The sequence below is a fragment of the Mytilus californianus genome, unplaced genomic scaffold (genome assembly GCF_021869535.1).
Source record: "Mytilus californianus isolate M0D057914Y unplaced genomic scaffold, xbMytCali1.0.p SCAF_40, whole genome shotgun sequence".
Lineage (NCBI taxonomy): Eukaryota > Metazoa > Mollusca > Bivalvia > Mytilida > Mytilidae > Mytilus > Mytilus californianus.
The window spans coordinates 1,849,322-1,873,777 of record NW_026262691.1 but is presented as its reverse complement, the minus strand read 5'-3'; the positions used below and the strand labels follow the sequence as shown (position 1 = coordinate 1,873,777).

General features: G+C 35.0%; 1 protein-coding gene and 1 long non-coding RNA gene across 4 annotated transcripts; both read right to left on the bottom strand.

Annotated features, from left to right (window-relative positions):
- Positions 1-10,502: 10,502 nt before the first annotated feature.
- Positions 10,503-15,610, bottom strand: LOC127699772 (uncharacterized). The gene is made up of 5 exons (XM_052203128.1): positions 15,556-15,610; positions 14,872-15,141; positions 14,004-14,139; positions 12,992-13,101; positions 10,503-10,677 (listed from the first exon to the last, which is right to left on the bottom strand). Exons 2-5 carry the CDS (start codon positions 15,071-15,073, stop codon positions 10,670-10,672), a joined length of 456 nt encoding a protein of 151 aa, XP_052059088.1. The 5' UTR covers positions 15,074-15,141; positions 15,556-15,610; the 3' UTR covers positions 10,503-10,669.
- A 4,519-nt stretch (positions 15,611-20,129) lies between these two features.
- Positions 20,130-22,000, bottom strand: LOC127699782 (uncharacterized). 3 transcript variants are annotated; one of them, XR_007981208.1, is made up of 3 exons: positions 21,964-22,000; positions 21,658-21,685; positions 20,130-20,165 (listed from the first exon to the last, which is right to left on the bottom strand). It is a non-coding gene; the product is annotated as an uncharacterized LOC127699782 (long non-coding RNA). The 3 variants fall into 3 exon arrangements; XR_007981209.1 differs by lacking the exon at positions 21,658-21,685 and adding an exon at positions 20,411-20,438; XR_007981207.1 differs by lacking the exons at positions 21,658-21,685; positions 21,964-22,000 and adding exons at positions 20,411-20,438; positions 20,717-20,769.
- Positions 22,001-24,456: the final 2,456 nt, after the last annotated feature.

Below are 24,456 nucleotides of genomic sequence, written 5' to 3'. Positions count from 1 at the left end.
TGTAACTGAACCAGGGGTAAACATAGTCAGTATGTGTCCAAGGTGAGCAAAGGTAACCTAGGTCAATATATGAACATCGGTGTAAGGTGACCAGCGGTAACCATAGTCAATATTGGTCCGGGAACACAGTTATCGTCCCTTGATTTTCGTTGTCTACGAATATAGTCCCTAGTGTGGACAGTGTGTTCCTTGCTATTTTTTTATACCCTTTCCATAACCATATTCTCCGACCTTTTTGTTCGAATGACCCGAGGTAACCAACGTCAATATATGTGTTAGGTGACCAAAGATAACCAAATTGAATGCGTGTGTAATGTGACCAGGACATGATTGTAAGGTGACCAGAGGTCAGCATAGTGAATATATGTACAAGGTGACCAGAGGTAACCAAATTAAATGAGTGTGTAATGTGACCAGAGCATCATTGTAACTGGACCAGGGGTAAACATAGTCAGTATGTGTCCAAGGTGACCAGAGGTAACCTAAGTCAATATATGAACATCGGTGTTAGGTGACCAGCGGTAACCATAGTCAATATTTGTCCGGGAACACAGTTTTCGTCCCTTGATTTTCGTTGTCTACGAATATAGTCCCAAGTGTGGACAGTGTGTTCCTTGCTATTTTCTTTATACCCTTTCCATAACCATGTTCTCCGACCTTTTTGTTCAAATGACCCGAGGTTACCAACGTCAATATATGTGTTAGGTGACCAGAGATAACCAAATTGAATACGTGTGTAATGTGACCAGGACATGATTGTAAGGTGACCAGAGGACAGCGTAGTGAATATATGTACAAGGTGACCAGAGGTAACCAAATTAAATGAGTTTGTTATGTGACCAGAGCATCATTGTATCTTTATCAGGGGTAAACATAGTCAGTATGTGTCCAAGGTGACCAGAGGTAACCTAAGTCAATATATGAACAGCGGTGTAAGGTGACCATAGGTAACCATGGTCAATATTGGTCTGGGAACACAGTTATCGTGCCTTGATTTTCGTTGTCTACGAATATAGTCCCTAGTGTGGGCAGTGTGTTCCTTGCTATTTTTTTTATACCCTTTCCATTACCATGTTCTCCGACCTTTTTGTTCAAATGACCCGAGGTAACCAACGTCAATATATGTGTTAGGTGACCAGAGATAACCAAATTGAATACGTGTGTAATGTGACCAGGACATGATTGTAAGGTGACCAGAGGTCAGCATAATGAATATATGTACAAGGTGACCAGAGGTAACCAAATTAAATGAGTGTGTAATGTGACCAGAGCATCATTGTAACTGGACCAGGGGTAAACATAGTCAGTATGTGTTCAAGGTGACCAGAGGTAACCTAAGTCAATATATGAACAGCGGTGTAAGGTGACCATAGGTAACCATAGTCAATATTGGTCCGGGAACACAGTTATCGTGCCTTGATTTTCGTTGTCTACGAATATAGTCCCTAGTGTGGGCAGTGTGTTCCTTGCTATTTTTTTATACCCTTTCCATAACCATGTTCTCCGGCCTGTTTGTTGAAATGACCCGAGGTAACCAACGTCAATATATGTGTTAGGTGACCAGAGTTAACCAAATTGAATACGTGTGTAATGTGACCAGGACATGATTGTAAGGTGACCAGAGGTCAGTATAGTAAATATATGTACAAGGTGACCAGAGGTAACCAAATTAAATGAGAGTGTAATGTGACCAGAGCATCATTGTAACTGAACCAGGGGTAAACATAGTCAGTATGTGTCCAAGGTGAGCAAAGGTAACCTAGGTCAATATATGAACATCGGTGTAAGGTGACCAGCGGTAACCATAGTCAATATTGGTCCGGGAACACAGTTATCGTCCCTTGATTTTCGTTGTCTACGAATATAGTCCCTACTGTGGACAGTGTGTTCCTTGCTATTTTTTATACCCTTTCCATAACCATATTCTCCGACCTTTTTGTTCGAATGACCCGAGGTAACCAACGTCAATATATGTGTTAGGTGAACAAAGATAACCAAATTGAATGCGTGTGTAATGTGACCAGGACATGATTGTAAGGTGACCAGAGGTCAGCATAGTGAATATATGTATAAGGTGATCAGAGGTAACCAAATTAAATGAGTGTGTAATGTAACCAGAGCATCATTGTAACTGGACCAGGGGTAAACATAGTCAGTATGTGTTCAAGGTGAGCAGAGGTAACATAAGTCAATATATGAACATCGGTGTAAGGTGACCAGCGGTAACCATAGTCAATATTGGTCCGGGAACACAGTTATCGTCCCTTGATTTTCGTTGTCTACGAATATAGTCCCTATTGTGGACAGTGTGTTCCTTGCTATTTTTTTTATACCCTTTCCATAACCATGTTCTCCGACCTTTTTGTTGAAATGACCCGAGGTAACCAACGTCAATATATGTGTTAGGTGACCAAAGATAACCAAATTGAATACGTGTGTAATGTGACCAGGACATGACTGTAAGGTGACCAGAGGTCAGCATAGTGAATATATGTACAAGGTGACCAGAGGTAACCATATTAAATGAGTGTGTAATGTGACCAGAGCATCATTGTAACTGGACCAGGGGTAAACATAGTCAGTGTGTGTCCAAGGTGACCAGAGGTAACCTAAGCCAATATATGAACATCGGTGTAAGGTGACTAGCGGTAACCATAGTCAATATTGGTCCAGGAACACAGTTATTGTCCTTTGATTTTCGTTGTCTACGAATATAGTCCCTAGTGTGGGCAGTGTGTTCCTTGCTATTTTTTTTATACCCTTTCCATAACCGTGTTCTCCGGCCTATTTGTTGAAATGACCCGAGGTAACCAACGTCAATATATGTGTTAGGTGACCAGAGTTAACCAAATTGAATACGTGTGTAATGTGACCAGGACATGATTGTAAGGTGACCAGAGGTCAGTATAGTAAATATATGTACAAGGTGACCAGAGGTAACCAAATTGAATGAGTGTGTAATGTGACCAGACCATCATTGTAACTGAACCAGGGGTAAACATAGTCAGTATGTGTCCAAGGTGAGCAAAGGTAACCTAGGTCAATATATGAACATCGGTGTAAGGTGACCAGCGGTAACCATAGTCAATATTGGTCCGGGAACACAGTTATCGTCCCTTGATTTTCGTTGTCTACGAATATAGTCCCTAGTGTGGACAGTGTGTTCCTTGCTATTTTCTTTATACCCTTTCCATAACCATGTTCTCCGACCTTTTTGTTCAAATGACCCGAGGTAACCAACGTCAATATATGTGTTAGGTGACCAGAGTTAACCAAATTGAATACGTGTGTAATGTGACCAGGACATGATTGTAAGGTGACCAGAGGTCAGTATAGTAAATATATGTACAAGGTGACCAGAGGTAACCAAATTAAATGAGTGTGTAATGTGACCAGACCATCATTGTAACTGAACCAGGGGTAAACATAGTCAGTATGTGTCCAAGGTGAGCAAAGGTAACCTAGGTCAATATATGAACATCGGTGTAAGGTGACCAGCGGTAACCATAGTCAATATTGGTCCGGGAACACAGTTATCGTCCCTTGATTTTCGTTGTCTACGAATATAGTCCCTAGTGTGGACAGTGTGTTCCTTGCTATTTTTTTATACCCTTTCCATAACCATATTCTCCGACCTTTTTGTTCGAATGACCCGAGGTAACCAACGTCAATATATGTGTTAGGTGACCAAAGATAACCAAATTGAATGCGTGTGTAATGTGACCAGGACATGATTGTAAGGTGACCAGAGGTCAGCATAGTGAATATATGTACAAGGTGACCAGAGGTAACCAAATTAAATGAGTGTGTAATGTGACCAGAGCATCATTGTAACTGGACCAGGGGTAAACATAGTCAGTATGTGTCCAAGGTGACCAGAGGTAACCTAAGTCAATATATGAACATCGGTGTTAGGTGACCAGCGGTAACCATAGTCAATATTTGTCCGGGAACACAGTTTTCGTCCCTTGATTTTCGTTGTCTACGAATATAGTCCCAAGTGTGGACAGTGTGTTCCTTGCTATTTTCTTTATACCCTTTCCATAACCATGTTCTCCGACCTTTTTGTTCAAATGACCCGAGGTTACCAACGTCAATATATGTGTTAGGTGACCAGAGATAACCAAATTGAATACGTGTGTAATGTGACCAGGACATGATTGTAAGGTGACCAGAGGACAGCGTAGTGAATATATGTACAAGGTGACCAGAGGTAACCAAATTAAATGAGTTTGTTATGTGACCAGAGCATCATTGTATCTTTATCAGGGGTAAACATAGTCAGTATGTGTCCAAGGTGACCAGAGGTAACCTAAGTCAATATATGAACAGCGGTGTAAGGTGACCATAGGTAACCATGGTCAATATTGGTCTGGGAACACAGTTATCGTGCCTTGATTTTCGTTGTCTACGAATATAGTCCCTAGTGTGGGCAGTGTGTTCCTTGCTATTTTTTTTATACCCTTTCCATTACCATGTTCTCCGACCTTTTTGTTCAAATGACCCGAGGTAACCAACGTCAATATATGTGTTAGGTGACCAGAGATAACCAAATTGAATACGTGTGTAATGTGACCAGGACATGATTGTAAGGTGACCAGAGGTCAGCATAATGAATATATGTACAAGGTGACCAGAGGTAACCAAATTAAATGAGTGTGTAATGTGACCAGAGCATCATTGTAACTGGACCAGGGGTAAACATAGTCAGTATGTGTTCAAGGTGACCAGAGGTAACCTAAGTCAATATATGAACAGCGGTGTAAGGTGACCATAGGTAACCATAGTCAATATTGGTCCGGGAACACAGTTATCGTGCCTTGATTTTCGTTGTCTACGAATATAGTCCCTAGTGTGGGCAGTGTGTTCCTTGCTATTTTTTTATACCCTTTCCATAACCATGTTCTCCGGCCTGTTTGTTGAAATGACCCGAGGTAACCAACGTCAATATATGTGTTAGGTGACCAGAGTTAACCAAATTGAATACGTGTGTAATGTGACCAGGACATGATTGTAAGGTGACTAGAGGTCAGTATAGTAAATATATGTACAAGGTGACCAGAGGTAACCAAATTAAATGAGTGTGTAATGTGACCAGAGCATCATTGTAACTGAACCAGGGGTAAACATAGTCAGTATGTGTCCAAGGTGAGCAAAGGTAACCTAGGTCAATATATGAACATCGGTGTAAGGTGACCAGCGGTAACCATAGTCAATATTGGTCCGGGAACACAGTTATCGTCCCTTGATTTTCGTTGTCTACGAATATAGTCCCTACTGTGGACAGTGTGTTCCTTGCTATTTTTTATACCCTTTCCATAACCATATTCTCCGACCTTTTTGTTCGAATGACCCGAGGTAACCAACGTCAATATATGTGTTAGGTGAACAAAGATAACCAAATTGAATGCGTGTGTAATGTGACCAGGACATGATTGTAAGGTGACCAGAGGTCAGCATAGTGAATATATGTATAAGGTGATCAGCGGTAACCAAATTAAATGAGTTTGTAATGTAACCAGAGCATCATTGTAACTGGACCAGGGGTAAACATAGTCAGTATGTGTTCAAGGTGACCAGAGGTAACATAAGTCAATATATAAACATCGGTGTAAGGTGACCAGCGGTAACCATAGTCAATATTGGTCTGGGAAAACAGTTATCGTCCTTTGATTTTCGTTGTCTACGAATATAGTCCCTAGTGTGGGCAGTGTGTTCCTTGCTATTTTTTTATACCCTTTCCATAACCGTGTTCTCCGGCCTATTTCTTGAAATGACCCGAGGTAACCAACGTGAATATATGTGTTAGGTGACCAGAGTTAACCAAATTGAATACGTGTGTAATGTGACCAGGACATGATTGTAAGGTGACCAGAGGTCAGTATAGTAAATATATGTACAAGGTGACCAGAGGTAACCAAATTAAATGAGTGTGTAATGTGACCAGAGCATCATTGTAACTGAACCAGGGGTAAACATAGTCAGTATGTGTCCAAGGTGAGCAGAGGTAACATAAGTCAATATATGAACATCGGTGTAAGGTGACCAGCGGTAACCATAGTCAATATTGGTCCGGGAACACAGTTATCGTCCCTTGATTTTCGTTGTCTACGAATATAGTCCCTATTGTGGACAGTGTGTTCCTTGCTATTTTTTTTATACCCTTTCCATAACCATGTTCTCCGACCTTTTTGTTGAAATGACCCGAGGTAACCAACGTCAATATATGTGTTAGGTGACCAGAGTTAACCAAATTGAATACGTGTGTAATGTGACCAGGACATGATTGTAAGGTGACCAAAGGTCAGCATAGTGAATATATGTACAAGGTGACCAGAGGTAACCAAATTAAACGAGTGTGTAATGTGACCAGAGCATCATTGTAACTGGACCAGGGGTAAACATAGTCAGTATGTGTCCAAGGTGACCAGAGGTAACCTAAGTCAATATATGAACATCGGTGTAAGGTGACCAGCGGTAACCATAGTCGATATTGGTCCGTGAACACAGTTATCGTCCCTTGATTTTCGTTGTCTACGAATATAGTCCCTAGTGTGGACAGTGTGTTCCTTGCTATTTTTTTTATACCCTTTCCATAACCATGTTCTCCGACCTTTTTTTTGAAATGACCCGAGGTAACCAACGTCAATATATGTGTTAGGTGACCAGAGTTAACCAAATTGAATACGTGTGTAATGTGACCAGGACATGATTGTAAGGTGACCAAAGGTCAGCATAGTGAATATATGTACAAGGTGACCAGAGGTAACCAAATTAAATGAGTGTGTAATGTGACCAGAGCATCATTGTAACTGGACCAGGGGTAAACATAGTCAGTATGTGTCCAAGGTGACCAGAAATAACCTAAGTCAATATATGAACATCGGTGTAAGGTGACCAGCGGTAACCATAGTCAATATTGTTCCTGGAACACAGTTATCGTCCCTTGATATTTGGTTTCTACGAATATAGTCCCTAGTGTGGACAGTGTGTTCCTTGCTATTTTTTTTATACCCTTTCCATTACCATGTTCTCCGACCTTTTTGTTGAAATGACCCGAGGTAACCAACGTCAATATATGTGTTAGGTGACCAGAGTTAACCAAATTGAATACGTGTGTAATGTGACCAGGACATGATTGTAAGGTGACCAGAGGTCAGTATAGTAAATATATGTACAAGGTGACCAGAGGTTACCAAATTAAATGAGTGTGTAATGTGACCAGAGCATCATTGTAACTGAACCAGGGGTAAACATAGTCAGTATGTGTCCAAGGTGAGCAAAGGTAACCTAGGTCAATATATGAACATCGGTGTAAGGTGACCAGCGGTAACCATAGTCAATATTGGTCCGGGAACACAGTTATCGTCCCTTGATTTTCGTTGTCTACGAATATAGTCCCTACTGTGGACAGTGTGTTCCTTGCTATTTTTTATACCCTTTCCATAACCGTGTTCTCCGGCCTATTTGTTGAAATGACCCGAGGTAACCAACGTGAATATATGTGTTAGGTGACCAGAGTTAACCAAATTGAATACGTGTGTAATGTGACCAGGACATGATTGTAAGGTGACCAGAGGTCAGTATAGTAAATATATGTACAAGGTGACCAGAGGTAACCAAATTAAATGAGTGTGTAATGTGACCAGAGCATCATTGTAACTGTACCAGGGGTAAACATAGTCAGTATGTGTTCAAGGTGAGCAGAGGTAACATAAGTCAATATATGAACATCGGTGTAAGGTGACCAGCGGTAACCATAGTCAATATTGGTCCGGGAACACAGTTATCGTCCCTTGATTTTCGTTGTCTACGAATATAGTCCCTAGTGTGGACAGTGTGTTCCTTGCTATTTTTTTATACCCTTTCCATAACCATGTTCTCCGACCTTTTTGTTCAAATGACCCGAGGTAACCAACGTCAATATATGTGTTAGGTGACCAGAGATAACCAAGTTGAATGCGTGTGTAATGTGACCAGGACATGATTGTAAGGTGACTAGAGGTCAGCATAGTGAATATATGTACAAGGTGACCAGAGGTAACCAAATTAAATGAGTGTGTAATGTGACCAGAGCATCATTGTAACTGGACCAGGGGTAAACATAGTCAGTATGTGTCCAAGGTGACCAGAGGTAACCTAAGTCAATATATGAACATCGGTGTAAGGTGACCAGCGGTAACCATAGTCAATATTGGTCCGGGAACACAGTTTTCGTCCCTTGATTTTCGTTGTCTACGAATATAGTCCCTAGTGTGGACAGTGTGTTCCTTGCTATTTTTTTTATACCCATTCCATAACCATGTTCTCCGACCTTTTTGTTCAAATGACCCGAGGTAACCAACGTCAATATATGTGTTAGGTGACCAGAGATAACCAAATTAAATGCGTGTGTAATGTGACCAGGACATGATTGTAAGGTGACCAGAGGACAGCGTAGTGAATATATGTACAAGGTGACCAGAGGTAACCAAATTAAATGAGTTTGTTATGTGACCGGAGCATCATTGTAACTGGACCAGGGGTAAACATAGTCAGTATGTGTCCAAGGTGACCAGAGGTAACCTAGGTCAATATATGAACAGCGGTGTAAGGTGACCATAGGTAACCATAGTCAATATTGGTCCGGGAACACAGTTATCGTGCCTTGATTTTCGTTGTCTACGACTATAGTCCCTAGTGTGGGCAGTGTGTTCCTTGCTATTTTTTTTATACCCTTTCCATAACCGTGTTCTCCGGCCTATTTGTTGAAATGACCCGAGGTAACCAACGTCAATATATGTGTTAGGTGACCAGAGTTAACCAAATTGAATACGTGTGTAATGTGACCAGGACATGATTGTAAGGTGACCAGAGGTCAGCATAGTGAATATATGTACAAGGTGACCAGAGGTAACCAAATTAAATGAGTGTGTAATGTGACCAGAGCATCATTGTAACTGGACCAGGGGTAAACATAGTCAGTATGTGTCCAAGGTGACCAGAGGTAACATAAGTCAATATATGAACATCGGTGTAAGGTGACCAGCGGTAACCATAGTCAATATTGGTCCGGGAACACAGTTATCGTCCCTTGATTTTCGTTGTCTACGAATATAGTCCCTAGTGTGGACAGTGTGTTCCTTGCTATTTTTTTTTATACCCTTTCCATAACCATGTTCTCCGATCTTTTTGTTCAAATGATCCGGGGTAACCAACGTCAATATATGTGTTAGGTGACCAGAGATAACCAAATTGAATACGTGTGTAATGTGACCAGGACATGATTGTAAGGTGACCAGAGGTCAGCATAGTGAATATATGTACAAGGTGACCAGAGGTAACCAAATTAAATGAGTGTGTAATGTGACCAGAGCATCATTGTAACTGGACCAGGGGTAAACATAGTCAGTGTGTGTCCAGGGTGACCAGAGGTAATCTAAGCCAATATATGAACATCGGTGTAAGGTGACCAGCGGAACCATAGTCAATATTGGTCCGGGAACACAGTTATCGTCCTTTAATTTTCGTTGTCTACGAATATAGTCCCTAGTGTGGACAGTGTGTTCCTTGCTATTTTTTTTATACCCTTTCCATAACCATGTTCTCCGGCCTTTTTGTTGAAATGACACGAGGTAACCAACGTCAATATATGTGTTAGGTGACCAAAGTTAACCAAATTGAATACGTGTGTAATGTGACCAGGACATGATTGTAAGGTGACCAGAGGACAGCGTAGTGAATATATGTACAAGGTGAGGAAAATGTAGTCAATATTTGCATGTGTATATGACAAGAAATAACTAAAGTTAGCATCTGATTAAGGTAACCTATCACATGCCAATATCGTTATAAAGTGACCACAGGTAACATTTCGAAATTTGATTAGGAGATCACAGGAAACCACAGTCAATATCTACATGAGTAAGGTGACCAAATGTTCCAAGGTCAATGTCCGCGTAAGGTTAAAATATTAACACCAGAACAACCAATTATACCAAGCTTGTTTCAATAGATAGACAATCTTACATCATATTACTATCTTACTTCGCCATAAAACCAATTATATCAAACATGATTCAATAGGTAGACCATCTGACATCATAGTACTATCTTATTAAACCATAAAAACCAATTATACCAAGTATATTTCATTAAAAAAATCGTCTAACATCATAGTACTATCTTACTACGCTATAAAAACCAACGATACAAAGGATGTGTCATTAGATAGACCATCTAACATCATAGTACTATCTTACTACACCATATAAACCAATTTTACCAAGCATCATTTAATAGATAGACCATATAATATCATATTACTATCTTACTACATCATAAAGACTAATTATACCAAGGATGTTTCAATAGATGGACCATCTAGCATCTTAGTACTATGGTACTAGGGTATCCATGCTAACCAGGGTTTTAAATCTAGGGCATTACATTAGTTTACAAAAATAATGAATGCCAACTGGTTAAAACGCTGTATATTTATTAAAGAAAACAAATCAATATTAAAACAATATTCTGGTCATTGTCTTGCAAGTGTCAAAATAACTTTCAATATCTACATATATTTATATAGTCTATAGTTCTATATAAAGGCACCACCGGATTATTGTGTCCTTTATCAGTAAAGCATACCAAAGTAGTTAGTTGAGCATACCATAGTAGTTACTCGAGATCAATCATCTGAAATTATAAGGAATAATTCTATTTTAGATGAAAACATATTAAAGACTAAGACAAAGTATTGTAACAAATATATTATTTATTATTAAAGATATCTTGACGAACTTGCAAAGAATGGTCGCCTAAAAAATATGAGAGGACAAAGAGAAGAAAAAACTAAGCAGACAGCACAGTATATGCTCAAAGCAGTACTAGAAAAAGCTGTCCAATGGATCTCATCAACAGTGTGGCATTGTTCCCTCACAGACAGATTCTGGGACATTTTACAATGTTGATATTGTCAATGTAATGTGCAGCTGTCAAGCTTCTACAATACAGGTAGGTGTTTTTTTTTATATTTATAAAAATCTTTTTGATACCACTTCAGTAAGTATACTTTCGTCGATGATTTCTTGAATTGAGAATTGAGATTACAATTTGTGAAAAAGTGTTATGAATCTACATTTTGTCAGTCATAAATCATCAAAAAATCACACAGTCTTACAAGATTCAAAAAACAATTTCCTTCAGCATTGTCTTCATCAATTATCGTAAACCTGTTTTTATTCTTTTTATTTGCACCATTTTTACGATTTCTTGCAATATAATGAAGGATTACCATGTATTTACAGTATGAAGTAGTTAAATGAATTAATTGAACATTCTTAGTTACTGGATAGCGATATGAAGCACATACATTTTTGTTTTTCACACACAAAAATACTTGTGTGCCAAAGCTATATTCGTTCTTATTTTGTACTGTTACACCACTGTCCCTGGTTATGGAGAGGGTTGGGATCCCGCTAACATATTTAACCCCGCCATATTCTGTATGTATGTCCCTGTCCCAAGTCAGGAGCCTGTAATTCAATGGTTGTCGTTTGCTGCTGTGTTACATATTTGTTTTTCGTTCATTTTTTTGTACATTAATTAGGCCGTTTGTTTTCTCGTTTGAATGTTTTCACATTTGTGATTTTGGGGCCTTTATAGCAGACTATGCGGAATGGGATTTGCTCATTGTGAAGGCCGTACGCTGACCTATAGCTCTTTATTTCTGTGTCGTTATTTTTTATAATTGTAAACTTTTGTTACTAGGTTTTAATTATTTCATTTACAAGTTTGTATGTTTTGTTTTCAAAACAGACGCTAACCTTGTGTTATAATTATGTTCATTTGGTATAATATTAAGACAAAAAATATATTTATTTCTTACACAGTTCATGATCAATTATCTTTCAGGAATGTGTAGGCATGTACACTTAGCACAGATGATTGTTGCTCAAAAGAATATAAACATTACGGGGGAGTGTAGAACGCAGGCAATGCATGTGGTTAATAGTGAACAGTATTTTTAGGATGAATATAACAGCCAAGTAGAAGTTGTATCGTAATGCGGACAATATTAGTTGTGCATGTTGTGTATACTAAATCTTTTAGTTGTTTGTGTTTTGCAATCAGCCATGGCATCACATGTGTTTGTGTTATGGTAGCAAAAATAGTAGTTCCACCTCCATATATATCAATTGAAAACGAATCAAGACAACAAGATATAAAAGGCAAAGAAACGACAAATCAGGCTGTTAAACGAACAATTGATGAAAAAAACTTGTATGTTCATAATGACAAATTGAAGACCACGACAGAATAAAAGAAAGAAAACAATTTTATTAGCCCTAATTAAGGGCATCAATTCTTTGTTAATTTACAAGAAAACGAAAACATCAACCAGTATTTGCAAACAGAAAATCCAAAATTTCTAAAGATGACCATGACTGTACAATCTGGAGAAAAAAAGGCCGTAAGCTAAATGATGATGACAGTTCTAAATTTACAGATCCATTCTGAAACCATTTCAGTGAACAGTTTGGATACTAGAACATACTTTTAAAGACTTTTAGACTCTGTTGAAACAAAATGACCAAACTCTCAAGTAAATTCATCAGCGGAGGGGATGCATACTGGAAGGTAGAACTCGATCAACAAATTATTTGAATTATTTATATCATATTATTTTTTGTTCAGAAAAATGTCAGATGTTAGTGTATCCTTCAAAGAAAACTTTGAATTTTTCGAAAAATAAAGGAAGTTCGACACCAGTAATAGATCATCTTCGCATTATTTTAACAAAACGTTTTGGAATAAGGGTCCTTAATATTCTTCCACTTAGTTTTTAGTTTGACCTTTTCATTTTTTTTTTTTTATATGAGGGTCACTGACGAGACTTTTATAGAAGAAACGCGCATCTGGCGTTCAAAAGTAGCTCCATTTTAGACACAAATGAACAAATATTTTCAAAGATATGATAAAAATTGTGATGTCTTAATTTAATCACTACCTGGCAGCATTGTCTCAATTGTCTTCCAGAATCCTTCGAAAACTTTCCCGTGCATGGCTTGGTTCACTTTAGTTTTGTTTAGTTCTTGTATAACGTGGCCAATTATTTCTCTGCAAAATAATGAAGACAGCAATAAGGTATTTGTATAAGTAGAAGACACCTCTTTAACTTTAAAGAATTTTATATAATAAACACCATTTTAATTTAGTTTTAATAAGCTTAAGAATAATGAAATCCTATTGAAGAAAAGACTTAAAGAGTATGTAATAATACGAAAGAAGAAGTGGCTTTAAACTACATTATTTTGCTGAAAATAATAAAGAAGCTTTTTATCTTATTTACTATTATTTAAACTTTCTAAATGTCGAAAAGATTTCAATATTTGGGTACTAAGTGCATACATGATGTCATAAATAAAATTCTGTTTTTTTTAATAGTTTGGAAAATAAAATAAGAATATCAATGGTAAACGTAACCACAATCAATAAGATAGTGCTAGGTTAATGGTTGGGCCAATGTAATAAAGTAATTTGGACATCAATACTTTTGGGTCAAATTATTCTATTTTGTTATTCCAATAATGTGTATTAAGGTCGGGGCTAGGTTGTTTCAATTTAAAAACTAGTGTGCATTTAAATTGTATCTGATGAGACTTTCCAAGAATGGTTTATGTGTTGTTGGATTTTTTGTAAACAAATGAATATAATAAGTTATTCATGTAGTAGATAAATGAATACAAAACCTTGGATACAGTTTTTCTAGAATTAAAACAGAGTAGTTCATCCAACATTAACACAAATGTTTAAGGTTTATACATATTTTGTGTACTTCAAGAGTAAATTTAAAGTTTCTGATTGTATTATACACTTGTATATTTTCAAAATTATTCAATCTATGTATGTATTTTCTATTAAGTCTTCATAGGACGCTAATAAAAGATGTCAAGAAAATGAGTTGGTAAACTGCCATTAAAGAATCATTCACACAATGTAAGGACTTGAACAACACTTACTTAGTTTTTTCAATGTTATCCTTTTTTTGTGCAGCTGTTCCTTTCATTTTTTTTAATACAGCTTTTTTTGTTTTCTCCTTGTCAACAAGGGCCTCCGTAATATTGTTGATGGACTGTATTTGATATTCAACATCTCCTGAAAATGAAATCAGACACAGATGTGATCCTGTCTTGCTGTTAAGCACATAGATATATAGTAAGGCGTAATTAAACATCTGTAATCTATGCTCTTATTACTTAAAACAAGTCTAAACGAATAAAAAGTGGTAGGAAGACCAAGTCAGATAACAGATAATTAATTAAACAGTAATATACCAGGGGATCCGAAACTCGAACATGAATGCTTAGGTTATTTGGACTCCCATTAAAGCCAGGATTGATATACAGTGTTATGGATAAATATACATCAAATAACCTGTTTCCTTTACTTTAAGTAATTTAATTGTCATAGTTTTGTTAGGTGTTTTTGATGTGTCAATAATTATTATAGTATCGTGTGTTGAAAGTTAGGCCATTTGATTCTTTTAGTTTGTTTGTCACATATGGTGTGACAAAAACCAGTTACCAACATATATAGTCGGAAACTGTACCGCTGTGGAAGTAAGTGGTGCCAAAATATAATCAATATAAGTTGGTTGGATATCATTGAATAAAATATGTCAATTTCTATTGACAAAAGATACTGGACAGATCATGGTTCACATATCTAATAACATACTTTACTTTTCCTATATAAATGGCTTGATGGAAACACGAGCTCACCAATCTCGGGTTTACATTTTCATTTGTACCTATTAAAAACATTGTCTGTGATTTAGCCATCAAAACATTCAGAATTTAGATGCAAATGTAATTAATAAAGTCCTACCGTTTGTTAACATTGACCAAGCAGATGTCACGGCTGGCTCTGTGTTTGTCGGTTGTGGTACCAAGTTCACCAATCTAGCCAGCTCTTTTCTGGTTTGGTGGGTTGTGTTTGACTTGCCGATGCTCAGGTAATCCCCAACTTGATGCAATGACATCTTTTCAGGTCCTTGTACCCTAGCAGTTATCTCATCCCCATCTACCATATGAATCAAACGTTTACTAGTCTTATTAGTTTTCAATGACTGTAATCTACTTCTGACTGGTCTTATGTCTTAAAAAATTGTAGAACAAATCATGTATCCGTAAAGATGAGAGTAATAAAATTATTGAAATTATGTTTTTGACGGCCTTATTAATTAAATGAATTAAGGAAAGAGTTTTTGGTCAGATGTGAAAAATATATAAAATTTATAAAGCGAATACTATAAAGAACTTTTCGCCTAAAATGGGTTACCAGTTCGTCACTTCAGAGTTTAGAGTCATTCATCATCAAAAGTGAGATGTACTAAAAGTACAATACAGTCAAGGAAGAGAACAATATATTTTGTAATTTAACAATCGCAGTTGATCAGGGTGTTCTGTATATTGTCATATTCATATTTGAGGACTTAATACAGATTTATGCATGTTGGTGATAAAAGTAACCTAATGTTAAATGATTTGAAAATTTATTGAATGTACGTACTAGCAAGCCTGAACTCCTCAAACGATGAAATGTCGTTCCATTCAGTAAGTTCACTTGAACCTGTGAAGATAAGAGTATGGTACAGAATGATAAGCGTAACACAAGAAAAACAAGAGTTTTACTACTTTGTTCATAAAATCTATCACTGTTTTGAACATTATTCCTCTGAATGTATTGTTATTGTCATCAGCATAGCTATATAATGCAGTTCCGTTTTTAATAAACTTTATCTAATTAGATAAGAAATATATTATTATTGTCATCCAAATTTAACTATCTCGTATGAATTATGAATGATATTCAATGCCTTACATTAATTGGTATGTACATATTATCTTCCCACAATATGCAAATTACAATTTCTTCGACTTGACAGAAAATTTCTGTGTCTGATGACCAGAGCACACAAGTGGAACTCAATATTTGTATGAGGTAACCACACGTCAATGCCTGGGTAAGGTAACCAGAGGTAACCAAAGTCCATATCTGTATTTGTATGGTGTCCATCGGTACATGCAGTCAATGACTGTACAGGATGACCAGAGGTAAGTATGGTCAATATCTGGATGTGTATATGACGAAAAACAACCAAGTCAATATCTGATTAAGTTAAGAAACCTAACACAGACCAATATATTTTTAAGGTGACCAGAGGTAAGCGTAGTCAATGTATGTATGTGTACATGACAAGGAACAACCAAAGTCAATATTTCATTCAGGTAACCTATCACAGGTCAATATAGTTGTAAGGTGACCACAAGTATCGTAACTAATGTTTATATTTGTTTAGATGATCATAGGAAACCACAATCCATATATGCATGAGTATGCTGACCTGAGTTTCCCAAGTCAATGTCTGTGTAAGGTTACCAGAGGTAACCCAAGTCTATATCTGTCTTTGTATGGTGACCAGAGGTATATGAAGTCAATATCTGTGCAAGTTTATCAGAGGTAAGCGTAGTAAATATATGCATGTGTTTATGACAAGAAACAATATCTATTTAAGGTAACCTTACACGTGCCAATATCTGACCAAATGGAATTTCTTTCTAGGATGACCAGTGCTTACCATTCAAAGTTAAAATCTGTGTAAGGTTATCATAGGTAATCACAGTCAATATATGTGTAAGGTTATCATAGGTAACCACAGTCAATATATGTGTAAGGTGACCAGAGATAACAACGTCTTTATCTGTGCAAGTTGATTAGAGGTAAGCAAAGTCAATATCTGCATTTGAATATGACCAGAAAAAACCAAAGTCAATATCTGTTTCAGGTAACCTAAAACAGGCCAATATCTGACCAAATGGAATTTCTTTCTAGGAGGACCCGTGCTAACCATTGAAAGTTAAAATCTGTTTTAGGTTATCATAGGTAACCAAAGTCAATATCGTGACAGTAGGTAACCAAACTTAATATCTGTGTAAGATTACCAGAGGTAACCAAAGTAAATATCTGTCTTACATCAATATCTGTTATGATGAAAAATGGTAACGGAACAAGTGGTTACAGAAGTCAATATTTGAAAATTACAATTTGTTTTCTTTCCACAAATCTGTGTCTGATGACCAGAGTACACTAGTGGAATTCAATATCTGTATCAGATAACCGTACGAAACCAATGGAAATGTCTTTGTAAGGTGACCGATGTAACAGCAGTCAATATTTGCATGGCTTAAGAATGTGACCAGAGGAAACCACAATAAATATCTGCTGAAATAGAACAGAGGTAACAAATTTCAATGTCTGTGTAAGGTGACCAGATGTAACCAAAGTAAATATTTGTCTGAGGTCAAGAGCAGTTACAAAATCAATATCTGTGTATGATGACCAATGGAAACGGAAAAGAGTGACCAGAGATAACAATTGGCAAGAAGTAACCGAGGCCAATAAGGTGACCAGAGGTAACCCAATTCAGCATCTGTGTAAGGTGGCCAAAGGATACAATTTTAAATATCTGTGAAAGGTGACAGGATATAACATATTTATATTTATGTTTAGGATATCCAGGGCTAACGATTGATAGTCATTATCTGTGTAAGGTTACCATAGATGACCATGGTCAATAGCTTTGTAAGGTGACCAGAGGTAACAAATGTCTATATCTGTGAAGAGTGGTCAGGTTTAACAGAAGTCAATATTTGCACGAATATGTGGTCAGAAGTAACAAAAGTCAAAAGGTGACCAGAGGTAACCAAATTCAATATATGTTTAAGGTGACCAATGGTCACGGAAAAGAGTGTCAGAGTAACAGAAGTCATTATTTGCATGTTTATTTGTCCAGAAGTAACCAAGATCAATAAGGTGACCAGAGGTAACCAAATTCAATATATGTGTGTATGATGACCGAAGGTTACCAATATATGTGAAAGGTGACAGGATATAACCTAATTAAATATATGTTTATGATGACCACAGCTAACCATTGCAAGTCAAAATCTGTGTGAGGTTACCAGCGGTAACCAAAGTAAATATTTTTCTAAGGTAAAGAGTGGTTACCGAATTCAATATTTGATATATATGAAAATCGAATCTCAAATGTTGATATTACAAACAAAACATTTTTTAACAACAAATCAAATTAATATATACCAGCTTCATTTTCCTTTTCTTCAACTTTCTGCAAAAATAAAAGATAAATAAATATTATGGCCTAATTATGAAATCAAATCATCTAGCAGAAACTAGATAAGGGTAATTCTGGTATAATAATCGGACATTAAGTCAGGAACCTGATGTTTAGTGGTTGTCGTTTGTTGATGTGGTTCATAAGTGTTTCTCGTATCTCGTTTTTATATAGATAAGATCGTTGGTTTTCCTGTTTGAATGGTTCTACACTAGTCATTTTGGGGCCCTTTATAGCTTCCTGTTCGGTGTGAGCCAATGCTCTGTGTTGAATGCCGTATTTTGACCTATAATGGTTTACTTTTACAAATTGTGACATGAATGGGGAGTTGTCTCATTGGCACTCATACCACGTCTTCTTATATCTAATTTTTGACTGTAACATGTTTTGACACTGAATGCCACTTCCAGTTATTTCTGTAGTCAGATCTGCATTTGGTTATGATGATCATGGAAAATAGTATTCATTGTGTTAATTGTAATTAATGTATTGAATACTACATTACATTAATCTCTAATCTTGCTGACCCAATGATGTATATCTAACCTTTGCCTCTCTCTTTTGACTTTTTGATGATATTTCCTTTTCTACAAAAGAATAAAAAGAAAACATATAACAGTTGCTTGTGAATACTGATACTTGGTATATATTCTTTTACTTCGATACAACCAGAAAATTAAACATACGTGTATTTTTTATCATCCCAAAGTAGCAAGTTTCTAAAATTCACTCACCAAATATCAATACAACAAAGAAAAAAAAGCTACAGAATCATATAAATATTCTGTTATTATCCTTCACGGTATATTATTAACAACAACAAAAATGAATACATACTACCTTCTTCATCTTTTTCTTCAGCTTTCTGTAAAATAATAGATAAAAAATATTACGAACTAATTATAAAATCACTTCGTTTTTCATAAAATATCTTATGAGGATAATTATAACGTGACTAAAAACATTTAGTATACTAGATAAACATTATTTAGTGTAAAATGCCCTTTAAACTGTTTGGAGGTTCAATTTCAATTTGGTGTCAGATTTGATTTTTGATTTTGACGATCCTGAAAAATAATATTCGTTCAGTTAAGTAATTTCAATGTATTGAATGCAATGTTTTAATATTTTATATTCTTGCTGATCTCATGATTTATATCAAACCTGTTCTCCTGTATGTTCCTTCTGAGGATTTCCCTGAATATCTGAAAATGAAAAAGAATAAAAACATTGAACAGTTTCATGTAAATGTTGAAAGAATAAACAAGTCCTACCAATTCAATACAACCAGAAAGATAAATAAAAGCAGTTTTTAATCAAACAAAAGTAAGCATTTTATGGAAATCGATAACCAAATATTGGTATCAAAAAATTACTGGCAGCCGAAGCATAAACATTCTGTCGTCATCATTATATATTTTAACAACAAATCAAATGAACACATACCAGCTTCATCACCATTTTCTTCAGCTTTCTGCAAAATAAAAGATACAAAATATTATGACCTAATTATAAAATCAAATCATCTTGCAGAAACTATCTTATGAGGATAATTCTGGTATAAGTGTCAGACACAATTCACTGTAACATGTTTTGAAACTGATTGCCACTTCAAGTTATTTCTATAGTCAGATCTGCTTTAAATTATGATGATCATGGAAAATATTATTCATTGTGTTAATTGTAATAATTGTATTGAATACTATATTACATTAATCTCTAATCTTGCTGAACCAATGATGTAAATCTAACCTTTGCCTCTCTCTTTTGCCTTTTTGATGATATTTCCTTTTCTACAAAAGAATAAAAAAAAACAAGTCAGATTTGATTTTTGACTTTGACTATCTTGAAAAATATTATTCATTCAGTTAAGTGGTATCAATGTATTGAATGCAATGTTTCAATATTTTATATTCTTGCTGATCTCATGATTGATATCAAACCTGTTCTCCTAAATGTTCCTTCTGAGGCTGTCCCTGAATATCTGAAAATAGAAAAAGAATAAAAATAGTGAACAGTTTCATGTAAATGTTGAAAGAGTAAACAAGGCCTATCAATTAAATTCAACCAGAAAGATAAATAAAAACAGTTTTTAATCAAACAAAAGAAAGCATTTTATGAAAATCGATCACCAAAAATTGGTATTAAAAAAAAATTACTGGCAGCCGACGCATAAACATTATGTCGTCATCATTATATATTTAAACAATAAATCAAATGAACACATACCAGCTTCATCACCATTTTCTTCAGCTTTCTGCAAAATAAAAGATACGACTTATTATAAACTTATTATAGAATCAAATCATCTTGCAGAAACTATCTTATGAGGATAATTCTGGTAAAAGTGTCAGACACAATTCATTGTAACATGTTTTGTAACTGATTGACATTTCAAGTTATTTCTATAGTCAGATCTGCTTTAAGTTATGATGATCATGGAAAATATTATTCATTGTGTTAATTGTAATAAATGTATTGAATACTATATTACAAAATTCTCTATTCTTACTGAACCAATGATATATATCAAACCTTTGCTCCTCTCTTTCGCCTCTTTGATGGTATTTCCTTTGCTACAAAAGATTATAAAATATATAAAAGTTGCTTGCGAATACGGATCTTTGGTACAAATCCTTTAATTCAATACAACCTGAAAAATGTTACTACGTGTATGTTTTATCATGACAAGGTAGCAAGTTTCTAACAATCACTCACCAAATATCAAAAACATAAGGACAAAAAAAAGCTACAGAATCCTATAAATATTCTGTTATTATCCTTCACGGTATATTATTAACAACGAAACAAATGAATACATACCACCTTCCTCATTCTTTTCTTCAGCTTTCTGTAAATTAAAGATAAACAATATTATGAACTAATTACAAAATCACTTCGATTTTCATAAAATATCTTATGAGGATAACTATAACGTGACTAAAAACATTTGGTATACTAGATAGACATTATTAAGTGTAAAATGCCCTTTACACTGTTTGGATGTTATTATTAAGTGTAAAATGCCCTTTACACTGTTTGGAGGTTCAATTTCAATTTTGTTGTCAGATTTGATTTTTTACTTTGACGATCCTGAAAAATAATATTCATTCAGTAAAGTGGTATCAATGTATTGAATGCAATGTTTCAATATTTTATATTCTTGCTGATCTCATGATTTATATCAAACCTGTTCTTCTGTATGTTCCTTCTGAGGATTTCCCTGAATATCTGAAAATGAAAAAGAATAAAAACATTGAACAGTTTCATGCAAATGTTGAAAGAGTAAACAAGTCCTATCAATTCAATTCAACCAGAAAGATAAATAAAAGCAGTTTTAAAGAAACAAAAGTAACTATTTGATGAAAACCGATCACCAAATATTGGTATTACAAAAAAGAATTACTGGCAGCCGACGCATAAACATTATGTCGTCATCATTATATATTTAAACAATAAATCAAATGAACACATACCAGCTTCATCACCATTTTCTTCAGCTTTCTGCAAAATAAACGATACGACTTATTATGAACTTATTATAGAATCAAATCATCTTGCAGAAACTATCTTATGAGGATAATTCTGGTATAAGTGTCAGACACAATTCACTGTTACATGTTTTGACACTGATTGCCACTTCAAGTTATTTCTATAGTCAGATCTGCTTTAAGTTATGATGATCATGGAAAATATTATTCATTGTGTTAATTGTAATAAATGTATTTAATACTATATTACAATATTTTCTATTCTTACTGAACCAATGATATATATCAAACCTTTGCTCCTCTCTTTCGCCTCTTTGATGGTATTTCCTTTGCTACAAAAGATTATAAAACATATAAAAGTTGCTTGTGAATACTGATCTTTGGTACAAATCCTTTAATTCAATACAACCTGAAAAATGTTACTACGTGTATGTTTTATCATGACAAAATAGCAAGTTTCTAACAATCACTCACCAAATATCAAAAACATAAGGACAAAAAAAAGCTACAGAATCCTATAAATATTCTGTTATTATCCTTCACGGTATATTATTAACAACAAAACAAATGAATACATACCACCTTCCTCATTCTTTTCTTCAGCTTTCTGTAAATTAAAGATAAACAATATTATGAACTAATTACAAAATCACTTCGATTTTCATAAAATATCTTATGAGGATAACTATAACGTGACTAAAAACATTTGGTATACTAGATAGACATTATTAAGTGTAAAATGCCCTTTACACTGTTTGGAGGTTATTATTAAGTGTAAAATGCCCTTTACACTGTTTGGAGGTTATTATTAAGTGTAAAATGCCCTTTACACTGTTTGGAGGTTCAATTTCAATTTTGTTGTCAGATTTGATTTTTTACTTTGACGATCCTGAAAAATAATATTCATTCAGTTAAGTGGTATCAATGTATTGAATGCAATGTTTCAATATTTTATATTCTTGCTGATCTAATGATTTATATCAAACCTGTTCTTCTGTATGTTCCTTCTGAGGATTTCCCTGAATATCTGAAAATGAAAAAGAATAAAAACATTGAACAGTTTCATGCAAATGTTGAAAGAGTAAACAAGTCCTATCAATTCAATTCAACCAGAAAGATAAATAAAAGCAGTTTTTAAAGAAACAAAAGTAACTATTTGATGAAAACCGATCACCAAATATTGGTATTACAAAAAAGAATTACTGGCAGCCGACGCATAAACATTATGTCGTCATCATTATATATTTAAACAATAAATCAAATGAACACATACCAGCTTCATCACCATTTTCTTCAGCTTTCTGCAAAATAAAAGATACAAAATATTATGACCTAATTATAAAATCAAATCATCTTGCAGAAACTGTCTTATGGGGATAATTCTGGTAAAATAATCAAACACAATTCACTGTCACATGTTTTGACACTGATTGCCACTTAAAGTTATTTCTATGGTCAGATCTGCTTTAAGTTATGATGATCATGAAAAATATTATTCATTGTGTTAATTGTAATAAATGTATTGAATACTATATTACAATATTCTCTATTCTTGCTGAACCAATGATATATATCAAACCTTTGCTCCTCTCTTTTTCCCCCTTGAAGGTCTTGCCTTTTCTACGAAAAAATAGAAAAATATATATAACAGTTGCTTGTGAATGCTGATACTTGGTAAATATCCATTTAATTCAATACAAGTAGAAAAATGTAACTACGTGTATGTTTTATTATGCCAAAGTAGCAAGTTTCTAAAAATAACTTACCAAATTTCAAAAAGAAAATATTAGCTACAGTATCATATAAATATTCTGTCATTATCCTTCATGGTTGGTTATAAACAACAACACAAATGAATACATACCACCTTCTACATTCTTTTCTTCAGCTTTCTGTGAAATAAAAGATAAATAATATTATGAACTAATTATAGAATCAGTGCGTTTTTCATGAAATATCTTACGAGGATAATTATAAAGTGACTAAAACATTTGGTATACCAAAAGTACACTTGAATGTCAAATGCCCTTTACATTGTTTGCCAGTTCAATTTCAATTTGGTGTCAGATTGGACTTTGACGATCCTGGAAAATAATATTCATTCAGTTAAGTGGTATCAATGTATTGAATGCAATGTTTCAATATGCTATATTCTTGCTGATCTCATGATTTATATCAAACCTGTTCTTCTGTATGTTCCTTCTGAGGCTGTCCTTGAATATATAAAAATGAAAAAAGAACAAAAACATAGAAAAGATTCGTGTAAATGTTGAAAGAGTAAACAAGTCTTATCAGTTCAATATAATCAGAAAGATAAATAAAAGTAGTTTTTAAACACAAGCAGCCAATTAACAATTTGAAGTGGCAATCAGTGTCAAAGTATGGTGACCAGAGGTAACTGGTGTCATTAATGTGTATTGTAACAATAGGAAATGAAATTCAATATTATCATGAGGTGACAAAAGGTAAAAAAAACAAAATCTGTTTGTGGTGTCCAAAGGTAAGTGATGTCAATGCCTATGTTAGATGACTAGAGGTAAAATTCAGTATCAGTGTATGGTGAACAGAGGTAACCGAAGTCGATATTTCTGTAAAGTGACCAGAGGTAACCAAATTTGATATACATAGATATAAGAAGATGTGGTATGAGTGCCAATGAGACAACTCTCCATCCAAATCAAAATTTATAAAAGTAAACCATTATAGGTCAAAGTACGGTCTTCAACACGGAGCCTTAGCTCACACCAAACAGCAAGCTATAAAGGGCCCCAAAAATTAATAGTG

Bases quoted from the DNA above. Each gene is read 5' to 3' on its own strand.
- LOC127699772 (XM_052203128.1), bottom strand. From the start codon at position 15,073: ATGGTAGATGGGGATGAGATAACTGCTAGGGTACAAGGACCTGAAAAG. The intron at 14,140-14,871 runs GTAGGACTTTAT...TTTCATTTTCAG, and splicing joins TTGGTCAATGTTAACAAACG to GAGATGTTGAATATCAAATA. The intron at 13,102-14,003 runs GTAAGTGTTGTT...ATTATTTTGCAG, and splicing joins GATAACATTGAAAAAACTAA to AGAAATAATTGGCCACGTTA.